At 48.3% G+C, this 12,818-nt stretch overlaps 1 protein-coding gene across 3 annotated transcripts in view; it reads right to left on the bottom strand.

Annotated features, from left to right (window-relative positions):
• Positions 1 to 4,631: 4,631 nt before the first annotated feature.
• Positions 4,632 to 12,818, bottom strand: part of VDR (vitamin D receptor) — a 50,716-nt gene continuing 42,529 nt past the window's right edge. For all 3 annotated transcript variants that reach the window (XM_016124514.2, XM_016124517.2, XM_016124518.2), the window contains 3 exons: positions 9,099 to 9,250; positions 8,798 to 8,914; positions 4,632 to 7,466 (listed from right to left, as the gene is read on the bottom strand). In XM_016124514.2, coding sequence (XP_015980000.1) covers positions 7,207 to 7,466; positions 8,798 to 8,914; positions 9,099 to 9,250 — 529 coding nt within the window. In that variant the 3' untranslated portion in view covers positions 4,632 to 7,206. The remainder of the gene's footprint in view (positions 7,467 to 8,797; positions 8,915 to 9,098; positions 9,251 to 12,818) is intronic.

The following is a 12,818-nucleotide window of genomic DNA, read 5'->3' as shown; positions in this document are numbered from 1 at the left end:
TTTGCAAGACTGTAAAATCATACTCTTTTATCACTAAATTTGTTCTGCTTTGGAAAGGGTTGTTTTAATAAAAATTGTTATTTGTTAACTTATTATGCATTGTTATTTAAACATTTTAGTAAACATTTTTTAAATGTTTCTATTTATATTTCTAGCATGATAAATATTGATGACTATAACCCACAGAAACAAAAGCTCTTCAGGGTTTTCTATTTTTAATGTTGTAAAGGGTCCTAAGACCAAAACATCTGAGAACTGCTGGAGTGGAAACAGGCCACCGAGACACACAGTTGGAGAGCTGCAAGTGATTAAAAGTGGCAGTGGCTTGAGTTTCAACATCTGGACAGTGATACATGACCCTGAAGAGGCAGACAGACCCAATTATAGTGGGCTTCGTACTTCTCCAAAGGAGCAAGGGTCCATTAAGTGCTGGGGTAAACGAATTCGAAACAATGACACAACAAATACATGGAACGAACCTGTTTCTTGAAGCTCATTTTGATTCCCCTTCTCTGGGTATAAGCTACTTCTTACCAGAGAATACTGACGTTAATTATGGGTCGGTTATGTTTGCAGTGAGGTTGTGTGGCAGTGGTCGTTGGGGTAGCAAACTTGGCAAAGAAAGGCCATAACTGAAGGAAGTTGGGGATAGCATTAACTAGAGTTCCATGTGTTTCAGATTTATGTGCCTACCTTCCCATCTTTACCACTTCTCTCCAGGCCTGGCTGTTTCTTTCAGTTGAGGCCCTTTTGGCTTATTAAGTTGTACACCTGCCCCCTGGTGGCCGATGGCACACTTTGCTCCAGCTCCAGTATATATCCGTGGAGCAGGAGCCCACAGCTCCAGAGGCTGAGATCTAGGGGACAGGCCCAGCAAGGATCAGTGGTCAGAGGATGGGAGCAATATCAACTCCCGATGAAAATTTTTTTGACCATCCCTCCATCCTGTGACGTAATAATGATGCTAGCCAACATTTATGAGTCATAGCTACGTCCAGATAGTGTGATAAATGCTTTACACAGCTTATATCACACCAGTGAACATGAAAGTAGGTACTTTTATTTTATTTTATAGATGAAGACTCTGATGTTCAAAAATATTAAGCAATATGTTTAAGATCATACAGACAGCAAGTAGCAGAGCCAGGACAGACACCCACTTTATACTGTTAAAAGTTAATACTTCGCAGCTTCTGTTTTTATTGCTTGGTGGTGGTCTGTTTGTAGATCTGTCTTTTCCCACTGGCCTGTGCCTTTCTCGGAAGCAATGACTGTCTTATTCATCACTGTATTACCAGCCCTGAGTTCAGTACTGTGTGTGTGTTTGGAAACACTGGAAGGACTGCAGAATCAGGCGGGACCTCAGAGGAAACCTAGGGCCAGCATGGAAAGAGCTCAGAGCACCGGGCACCAGAGCTAAGCCTCAGAGAGCCCTTATCTAAGGTGTGTTAGATTCTTCAATGGCTATGACTCCAGAGGTGGCCTGGAAAGCCAGAGAGCAGATCCCTTATGTGTTTTGCTTGGTTGCTGGTGTGAGGACAGATGAACGCCACCAGGTGTCTGCAGTAACAGTGACTGTCAGCTTCACGGAAAGGGAGGGGTTGTCCACAGCCAAACCTGTCCCTGTAGGGCAATAGCACCACCTAGTGGTAAACCTCAAGATGCGTTAGGAAAATATCAGCCCAGAGCTAGGGAGAAGATACGAACACTCTCCTCTGGAGGGAGCACCAGAGACTGTTCCTCTCTCATTACCTAGATCCCAAGGAAATGGCCTGGAAGCCTTCCCGCCCCTCTCTAGGGCAGAGCAAACCATGTTGAAAGGGCTCACCTGGTTGTACAAAGTGTGAAGAAACAGTCACCTGTCCCACATGCCATTGGCTGAAAAGAGCTGCCTAGCTCAAGGTCACATCAAGGTCATACCCCCTTCTTGGGGACAGCCAGCATCCAATGATTAACCAACGAAGGAATATAAAAACCCGGCAAAGGCCATCCCAGTTTCAGAGCTCCCTTGAGGTTTGGTTGAGACTCTGTGGAGACTCCACTGCAGCTCAACTTTTCCCTCTACCTGATCCTACTTCCTTCTCTGCCTCCAAGGCTGTTGACCCTGAAACCTCTCCCCTGTAAGCTCCCTGCACTGCAACCTACATTTCAGAGTCAGCTGCCCTGGAACCCGTCGTGCAGTACTATCTCATGTATCATTTATGAATGACATGTCCGAATACAGAGATTCAGAGCAGCTGTCTGGAACAGGACCCTCACCTCCTGGATTCTCCCCTCCACCACCACCACCAACCACTGCTCCACACTCCCCTGTGCTTCTTGGTCACTTGAAGCAGAGACTTCTTCAGGAGCCTCACTGGCTTCTTGTTTACAATGAGTGCTAGTTGCCAATAGGCTGTCCACATGATGAGGCATCCCTTTGGCTGCGCTCAGAATGCCAGATGTCACTCAGGGTCCATGTGGCCATGGGGGAGGCAGACAGACCCCCACACTGCATAGTCGGCCTCCAAGGAATCCTAGCAGAAGCAGAGACACTAACCTGAGGGCTCTGTCTGCTCCAGGCAGGCCCTATTCGCTTGCCCCCAGGACTGAAAGAATCAAGATTTCCCAGAACACCGCTGACCTATTTCTGCCACGTGAAGCTCTGAGCCTTTCAACCCCACAGCCTGTGAGATGTTTTTCCTTTATGTCTCTTTCGAGGGGCAGGTCTGTTCGCAGTAGCCCAGTAACAGCGTATATATCTCCTATATGATGTCGAGCAGTTCAGTGGCTGTCTGTCCCAACAGACCAACAGAAGCCTGTCATCCACTACTAGTACCAGATGAGAATGGATTTTTTAGACCACTACTGTCCAACAGAACTCTCTGACAGCAATATTCTGTGTCTGTGCTGTCCATTCAGGTAGCCCTGGGGCTACTGAGTGCGGGAGATGTGGCTGGTGTAGCTGAAGAGTTAACTGGTTGCTTTTTAAAATTTGAATCAATCGAAATAGTCACATGCGGCTACACACGTGTAGAACAGAAGTTTAAAATGTGAAAACTTAAAATTGCTTTATCCCGACATCTTTCTGGGTGCATTCTTCTCAGTTTACCTGGAAAGGTTTATTGTAACACACAGCCTTGGACGTTTTCTGTTCCTCTAGACCATCTACAGAATGCTTCGTAAGATTCTCCTAACAGTTTCTAAGAACTTCATCCTCACACTTCTCCAGCCAGAGACATGCACATTTAAGCAGCTATTGATTTCCCTTCTCTAAGTCCATTCATTTTTCATAACAAAATAGCCCTCAAGCTCCATCTTCAATTCTTCTACTCCCATCCCATCCCCCAGGGACACATTTGGTTTGCAACCTTTTCAAATACTTCTGAAAAGTTAAAGTAAATCACATCCACAAGTTCCCAGGCCAACTTATCCTAAATAAAATCATTAGTTGGGCATAATTTTCCCATTTGCAGATTACCATGTTGTGTCTGTGGTGGGCTATTTTCACTTGCTGTGTTTAGAAATGCTGCCCGTTGTCATAAACCTCACTTCCTTGGGAAACGGAGTGGGGTGCATTGGCTCCTCTGGATCCCCTGAGAGTCCTGTGTATGAACAAGAGTTATTTGCAATTCTCTGTCACTGGCCCAGCAGCCATTTAGCATACAAGACACATTTTGTCAACAGTTGCCTGGTTTTCTTTCTTGAGATTCTCAGGTAAGTGCCACACCTGATGGAACCCAGCACATGTGACCAAGTCAAGCACTGGTTGATCCAGTCCCTGCAATTCTCCCATCTCGGGGCCTACTTTAGGAATGGGAACCTCCCTTACATCCTCGTTAGTAGAGAGCTGGCAAGACTGTCACTTGTCAGGCCGCTCCACTCAGCGGGAAGCAGTGTAGTGTAGCACTTCGTTAATGGCTTCTGGAGCCAGCTGTCAAGGTTCAAATCTCATCTCTCCACCCATGTAGCTTTAGGCACTGTCCTCTGTCAATGAGGGTAGTAGTAGTCCCTGTCCCCTGGGGTCCTTATGAGGATAAAGCAAGTTGGTTTGCATAAAGCATTTATTTACAGGCAATACTTGCCACAAAGTAAGTGCTATGTAAGTATGAGCCATTTTTATTACCATAAGCAAAGCTTTTTTCACTGGTTTATATGACAAACTTCTGGCAAACTTTTTTTTCTCCTTGGAAATAACCCAAGAGGTACTCTTTAAAGCCTGCTTTGGCTGCTTCCACCGGCTCTTCTGTACATTCCAAACTCCTCCATTGGCCTCACTTGGATTCTCCCACTTGTTTCCAGTTAGGCAGCAGAAGGGTCTTCTTATCTCTCAGGATCATGGATGGTTATTTGGCATTTTGCTACATGCACTTTCCAGAGTTTCCAATAATACACTTAAAATGTTTTAATTTATAAATGTCTACTGTCACCTTCTCTCATTCTCAAGCAGAACAGATGATAACCACATTTTTTCCCAATTTGGCCGCCACGAAACCTCACTTTTCCTCTCCACCCTCCCTCCTCCCCGCCCCAGCTCCTAGACTCCCTTTGGGAGGGTTGTCGTGGGCCCCAGGGCTGAGGAACTGGTGTTCTCCGTGTGTTCTGGCCCTGGAGAAGGCAGGGCCAGGGAGAGAGAGTGCTGGGAAAATGGAGACATTACAAAGACAAATGCACTTTATTGATAAGGCAACAGCATTATACAGGGCTGAGGCAGAGACCCCATCCGGCCAGGGCCACATTGGGGGTGGGGGTGTGATTCACATTGAGACACAGGCTCAGGTGTCCCTTATCCTCCTAATGGGTCAGCAGGGTGACAACTCAGAGAAGGAAGGCAGGGGTTTGTGATCTAGACTTTCTCTGTTTCAAATCCAGCAATTTCCCCAAGGGATTAGGTCAGCCACTGGGGGATGGGAAGTGGGGTCTGAGCTCAAGCGTGGTATAGTGAAAAGAGCACCGGTCCGAAAGTCCAAAGCCTGGGTCCAGTCCTGGCGCTACTCACAACGTGTTATATGGGTCTGAGTGAGTCGCGCCCTCCTCTAAGCATCTGTTTTCTTTAACAAGGGAGTTGAATGAGTTTAGTGATTTTTCAAGCTTTTTCTCCCACTGAATAGCAAGCTGGACCAATGTGTTCTGCAGCTAAAATCAAATAACTAAGGTCTCTTCCTAATTTATAAAATAACAACAATGATAATAATAATTAATGTATAGAATTTTCACAATATAAGTCCCGCCCCATAAATATCAATTAATCAGTGGTGCCTACTACCCGCTATATTAGAACATAGTACAAAATGGAGTCTGATTCTAAAAACAACTCATCTAATAAACATAAGATTCAGCCATAAGGATGGTATTCTGCAATAAGGAACATGGCCGTCAGATATTTTTCCACCTGAAGAAACACTGGGCCAGGTGGACATGACAGCTCTGGCAGTGGTTAAGTCAGATTGCTTCTAGAGTTTTCAGGGGACAGCGGATGCAGGTGGAGGGGGTATCCTACCGACGCGAACTCCTCTGTTTTGAGACATCGAATGCAGTCATGTTCCCCAAACTCAAGTAATGATATGAAAGGATCCTCTGTGTGTTGGTCCCACAACACTTACGACTAACTCACCAAGGAACCCCATCCCAGAGTAAATGGATAGAGAGTCCCACCTCCTAGGCTGGTCTGGCTATGGACAAGAATACGGAGTTTGAAGTTATATACCTCACTCCACCCTGTTCCTAGGCCCCTTCTAACTCCAGGGTGGTGAGGTGAGAATAAGAAGGGAACCAGCTCCACATGACTCTGTCCCTAAATGCTCTCTGATTTGCCATCAGAGGCTGACCACTCTCCCTCCACCTACATACACCCTGAAGTCTCAGAGCACCAGCTCCTGGGTCTCCTGGGGGAACAGCCATCTTAGAACTACACCTAGGTGGGCAGGGAGGGCGTGACTTAGGCTGTTAGAGTCTGAGAGTTCTTCACCTCCCTTTCACCCTACCCGGTAGAAAAGATGTGGCCCCACCGGTAAGCAGAGTGGGCATTGCTTCTCTAGACAGTGAGGTGGTTGGGAGAGTGGGCCGATCTCTGCATCATGTTTGGCCATCCTAGGTGAGGCACCCCCAGTGCCTGAGGCTGCAATGGGAGGGCTCTGGAGCCCATGGCAGGTTCTCTCTCCGGGGAGGGCGGTAAGGCATTCACTGGCAAGGGAAGGTGAAGACAGTGCCCGGTGCTTTTCTACAACCTGGGGGCAGTTCACTCCTGACATGTGGATCATTGGAAAGAGAGCTCCTGCTTCAACTAACTCCTTAGACCCAGGCCAAGGAGCCATGGGCTTGGTGACAGGGACAGCTGTGGCCACCATCCACTATTCTTCCATGAGGTGGGTTTGCCTGTCCCCCACTGCCTGGGCCATGCTTTTTTCCCTCCTTGGGTCTCTCAGCAGGTGGGTTCTGGGCCAGCAGCCCCAGCCATGGGGAGAAAGCCCATCTCACCATGGCTACTTCCAAGGAGAATGTTACCATGGTAATGAGATAAAGGTGGGCACTGAGGGGTTAGGCAAGTACCCTTGGCAAACAGAGGTGGGTGAAGGGGGAGTTGTGACCTTGGTGACCTTGTCTTTGGTCATCCTTGGCAGTGAGTAACCCAGACAGGCCAGGGGTGGGAAGGCAGAGGGAGAAGGCTGGATTATCGCGTGCTGCCCTGGGACAGAACAGCACAGACTGGTGGCAGGATGAGATGGGGGTGGGGGGGGGGGTTGTGGCCAGTTATTTATTGTGGGTGGGATGGGACGGGGAGATCCCCACCAGGCTCTGGACATGTGGGCCTGGAGCAGGGGGAGGTATGGGTATCTGTCCCTGAGGAATGGGTGCATTTCTCCCGCCTGCCTGTTCCCTGGGCACCAACCAGAAGCCACTTCTGGAGCGGTGGGGGCATCCCCGGGTGAGGCCCCACCTTCTGCCTCTGCCCTCTGCCCCTACTTGAGTTTCTACATCAAATAAACAGCAACTCCTCGTGATTGTGGTCTTGAGGGACTGGGGGGCAGCCTGTGGCCTGCAGGGAGTAGGGACCTGGTCTTAGGTTGGGTAGGAGAGAGAATGGGCCAGGCAGGGAGGAGAAGTGGGAGAGCAGGGCTTGAACTTGATAGAGGGTGGGAAGGGCTGCTGGCTAGCAGCCAGCCCCTGTCTTGGGCACATGGCCCCACAGGAGCAGCCCCACCCAGGTGCCACGGCAGGCTGCCCTCATCAGGAGATCTCATTGCCAAACACCTCAAGCACGAGGGGCGTGAGCTTCGTGCTGCACTCAGGCTGGAAGGAGAGACAGCGGTACTGCTTGGAGTGCTCCTCGTTGAGGCTGCGCAGGTCAGCCAGCTTCTGGATCATCTTGGCGTAGAGCAGGTGGCTGCCGGGTGGAGGGTGGCGGCAGCGGATATAGGTCTGCAGCGTGTTGGACAGGCGGTCCTGGATGGCCTCAATCAGTGCCGCGTCCTGCACCCCAGGGCGGTCTGTGGGCAGAGGGAGGTGGGAGGAGGAGGCAAAGGAGCTCCAAGCTGAGTTCCTTACTGTTCAATCTCCCCACCACTCTGCGGTCCACATAGACAGATACCCAACCTCAGCACCTCCTAAGTCACCCCTGTGACATCACAGTCCTCCTTAAAGCCTCTCAACCACTACTCCGTCATTTAGGATGAAGCCCCAGGTTCTTTTGTAGACCCATCTGACACTGCCCGCACCTCGCCTCTTTCCCTCTGTCTCTACACTCCATCTTTCCATTAGGATCCTGATGCACTATGTTCTCTGGCCTCCAGATTTACATTATTTTCCCTCTGCCTAGAATTCAGAAGTTTATCTTTGCCTGACTCTTACTGATTCTTTAGGTAAGAGCTTAAAAGACCTTCCTCAAGAAGGCCGTTCCTGATGATTCTCTACCTCAGTGCCCCAGACTACATCAGGTTTCCTCCTTCTGTTATACCCTGCTATAGTATCACATACTTTTTTTTTTAACTCTCATATTAGAAATTAGTTATTAAATAATATTTGTTTAATGTCTCCTCTTACACTTCATGAGAGAGAAGTCCTGTTTGCTGCTGAATCGCTATGCCTAGCACAGTGCCAGCAGGTGCTCAGTAAATCATTACTGAGAATATGTATGAAGGAATTAAGTAAATGCCAGCTGGAAAGGGGAGGAGAGCCCACGTCCCTTCCTTGGGTCTCCAGGCTAGCAAAGCGTCTCTGGGTAAAGCACACTCAGTTGTTCCCTGAGCATAGTCCAGGCTGAGACAGGGCTGCCGACTTTGGCCCTCATCACTAACATAACATCCCCAAGATGTAATAAGCTCCTCCTCAGCCTTTTTCTCTTCACACCCCAAACAGGCAGAAGAGCTCATAAGTCACAGCACACTGCCTCCAAATTTAGTCAGGTAAACTGTCTAGGCAGAACCATTCCTCAGGCCTCAGAGAGTTTATCCTGCCCACCCCCTCCCCCAGGGTACCTCAAGTATCGGGAAAATTCAGTTCAATTCACACAAGAGCAAAGCTTAAACATTGTCAATATCCAGGCCTGTCTGTGACCTGAGAAATCCCATTTCTCCGGCTCCTAAGAATCCCACCTACGAATCACCAATGGCTTCAATAGGGAAGGCCAAGGGTAGTGGGGGACCTCTCAGTATACATATGCCATGTGGGCTGTGCAAACCCAGCCAAGTGAGTGTTTCCTGGTCCATCTGTCTTTTTCTTCACTCCTTCTTCCAGCCTTCCCTGCTGGCCCTCAGCAGGGCTTCATCCTTTCTACTCCCCATGTCCATATCCTCAAGTCCCTCACTGCTAGACCCCATACCTGGGGAGACAATGCAGATGGCCATGAGCAGGACATGCTCCTCTTCATGCAAATCCAGCTTCTTCAGCCCCACCTGGAACTTGATGAGTGGCTCAATCAGCTCCAGGCTGTGTCCAGCTACAAGAGAGAAAGGCCAGATGCTGAGAAGTCCCCCGATCACCCACCCTGCCGCCAACCCTGACCAGGCCTGACTCTTGCTCTTCTCTTCCTGTTGCTGCCTGATTGGGGCCAATAACCCTGGGGACGGTGGTCCAGCCAGTGTCTGGGAGCTGCACAGGGTGGAGGCAGAGCCCAGACGCACCTTTGGCCACATCACTGATGCGGTACTTATAGTCCTCATGGCCACAGGTCCAGGACATGTCGTCCATGGTGAAAGACTGGTTGGAGCGCAACATGATGACCTCAATGGCACTTGACTTCAGCAGTACAATCTGGTCCTCAGAGGTGAGGTCTCTGCCAGGGAGAGCAGGAGTGAGGGTCAGGTTATCAGTCAAGACCTTCAAGTCATGCAAATCAGTGTAGTGTGTTGACAGGTCTAAAACTACCAGGTGACCAGTATGCGCCCCGGATCCTCCACTGAGAAGCTTGCAGTCTGGTTGGAAAGAACAAGACTATTTCTTGAGGGAGAACAACTCAGGACTGTATGTCAAGGTGAGAAGTGAAGTAGCTCAACCACTAAGGCAAGGGAAACCCAGTGATTTGCCAAGGTCTCTCTGGCCTAAGCAGCCAGAGCTGTATTAGGGACAGGAAGACAGAGCCTGAGGAAGTTTCCAGGGTTATGGCATGAATGTGGTGGTCTACAAAAGGTATGGCCAGAGTCATCTTCAACAGCTCTCATGCTCTTTTTCCCTCTTCCTCCTCCTAAGGCTCAGCCAGCTCCGTCTCTGGGACATCTCTGGAATCCTTGATCTCACTCTCACTCCCATCAGGACTTCTCTGGTTCAGAGCTCCATCATCTTTTTCAATTGCCTCCTACTAGAACCCTGGAGTCAAGCCTCCCAGGTCTCTCATTCATCTTTCTTATTGCTGCTGCAGAGAAGAATAACACTTGTGTTCTCAGAAATCCTTACTGATTATCAAACGCCCGAGGATCAAGCCCCTATTCCATTACTTGGCTCCAACCTGAGATGCAGGTCGGATGCCACCTCTTGCATCTTTTCCAGCCCCTCTTCCCATTGCAAACTTCACCAACTCTCATTCTAGCAACTATGGACTACGTCACATTCAGATGCTATGTTCTCATGTCACCATGCCTTTGAATTTGCAACAGCTGCAGCCAAGAATGCCTTTCTTCTTCTCATCTATGTTGTCTTTCTGGTCCTGAATTTGATGAGGTTTCCTTTGGAGCCCCCGAGCCTTCAATTCTCTTCAGCAGAATTAGAGCCATTTCGTTACAACCCAATGGACATTGCTTATACTACTATTTTACTCTTTCCTCTTCAGCTTTGTTTTTTATATACTTGCTATGGACCTCAACTGTAAGCTATGTGAGGGCCAGCACCACCCACTAATTTCTTTAGTGTTGCCACACACTGATCACTTAGCGAGAGGGTCAATAAATATGTTCTGATGAGTCAAAAAGCCAATGACTATTCCACTATTCTGAGTCATGAGCTGGGCCTGTCTGAACAATGGCAAGGAAAAAGCAGGGCCCGCAGATCAACCGGCTTCTGGTTTTCCCTCCTTCTCTTCCTGACTGTATATTGCTGCCTGGATATTCTGTCATCTTCTCTGTGGTTGCTCTTTGGTTCATAAAGAGATGATCAGGATGAACAGAAAAGGGTCTGCTTTGGGAAAAAAAAATCACCAAGTGCTAGAGTTGGAGGGCCCCCCTTAGAGGTTCTATGGTCCACTTCCTTCTTCAGCATTCCTGACACATGGCTCTCCCACAGCCTCTGCAGGATTCTCCCAATGCCAAGGAGCTCATGGTCTCTGGATACAGCCGTGAAATTGTTAGGTCTTAGATAACAGCCTCTTCTGCTACTGAGCTAAAACCTACGCAGTGACACACTTAGCCATTGTTTGTACTTCTGTCCTCTCGAGGAACACAGAACCAGACCTCTCCATTAGCCAAAGAAAGCTACTATACACCTCTTGCATCTTTTCCAGGATAAACAGTGTCTAGATGCCCCATCATCCTGGTCACTTTTCTCTAGACGTTCAACCCACATTTTAAAAAACAAAAAATAATGTCACTCTCATTTGGGGTTTAATTCATTATACAAGTGAAACATGTTCATCATTAAATCTTTGGAAAATATAGAAAACATAAAAGCAAAAAAGAATTACTCACAACCACAATAAACATTTTGGTGTATTTCCTTCTTATCTTTTTTCTATGAAAATTTTTTCTTTTTAAACATACTCAAATTCATAGTAATTCTGTCCCACTTCTTACAGCATTAAAAACTTTTTATCCCAGTTTATAGAGAGTTGCATAATGTTACATCGTATCAACATATTATAAGTTATATAATCAATCTCCTATACACCTATTTTGGGAAATTTTGGTTGCTTCTAATTTCTGCTATTATAAGTAATTTTGTGAGGATTACCCTTGTACATAACCCTTTGTTCAAAATGAGTGCTTGGCGAAAGAGATTTCAGAGGAGCACTGCCTATCGTGATCCAAACGCACTGTTTCTATGAAAGCAAATCTTGAGCAACCTTGAATTATCACCCATGGACTGGAAATATGGGGAATTTCTAAGTGCAGCTCACAGCCAGAACTGAGATTGGTGGGGGGTGGGGGTAGAGATGGAGAAGCCCACAAGAGACGTTGTTTCAGCTCTAGCTCTGTCCTCCTTCCTGGATCTGTGAAATATTTATACTCTGATAAGTTTTCACACCTATGGCCACTTCTGGGCAGTTGTGATGTGCTCTGGAAACGTGTACCTGTCTCAACTTTCCCATCTCCCCAGGCAGACGTCAGCCCCTCCCCATCTACATTCCCACGGTCCTCTAGCAGGCCTCTCTTAGAGCTCTTATCTCTTGACAACAGTTACTCACATGTCCATCTCTTCCAACAGGCACTAAACCCTGGAGACCAGAGACTGTGTCCTTGTTAACTTTTGTTCCTCATAGTTTGTGTAAGAAAGTGGTTGATTAGATAGATGGACAAGTGAATACAGAGGAAAGGGAATGGATAGAAGGAAGCAGGCCTTTGACTCAGGCCTCTGGCCCAGGAAGGAGCCCCTGGGAATGGAAATGGCAGTGAGGTTGAAAGGATTTAGCCCAGAGGGCTGGGCTCCAGGCGATTTGGCCTGGTGCCCCTGTGCACCTCTTTTGGAAGTGAAACCTGTGGTCCTTAGTTCTTAGACCCAAGACTGCTCCTGGCCATTTAGATGCTGCTCCTGGCCCCGGTTCCTCCATGCATTTCTTTTGTAGCACTGAGGGAGGGAAATTTGTAGGGTGCAGACTGGAGAGTCTGAGGGACAGGAGACAGGAGTCGGGAGCAAGGCCCAGGTCACGCCACAGTGCAGTTCACACCCAGCATCCTCCATCCAGTCCTGCCCCATTTTGGTCCTTTGCCTGCATTGCAGTCTCATCCTATTTCCCCCACCCCTCTCTCTCCCACATCCTGCCCTCCCCACACCCTCCACCCCGCCTACAGTCAGCAGGATCGAAGCCACCAGGGACACAGCAACTGTTCTTTTACTTTTTGGAAAAACAAAACCCCTAAGTGCAGAAACTGGCAGAACCAGAGGGCTGACGGGCTGGCTCTGCCTGGATCTCACCGGACCCCAGGCTCTGGCCCCAGTCCAGGCTCAACATCACCTCTGTCTGGTCACAGAGAGTGTCCACATCTGTCTTCCCACAAGAGCTCTTGCCAAGGCCTGTACCATTTTTACTAGATCATTCTGCTCCAGGACTTCTCAAATCATGCGGAAGAGAGAGTGGCCAACCGAAGCGATTTTGCATCAATAACTGGGCAGCTCCAGTACCTACTTATATACATGTCACTTTGGGCATGATTGCAGGGCTAGATAGACTAGAGAAATGAGGCTTGAAAGGGAAGGAA

Source organism: Rousettus aegyptiacus, unplaced genomic scaffold (assembly GCF_014176215.1).
Source record: "Rousettus aegyptiacus isolate mRouAeg1 unplaced genomic scaffold, mRouAeg1.p scaffold_m13_p_2, whole genome shotgun sequence".
Classification (NCBI taxonomy): Eukaryota; Metazoa; Chordata; class Mammalia; order Chiroptera; family Pteropodidae; genus Rousettus; species Rousettus aegyptiacus.
This window is presented reverse-complemented; position numbering and strand designations above follow the sequence as displayed.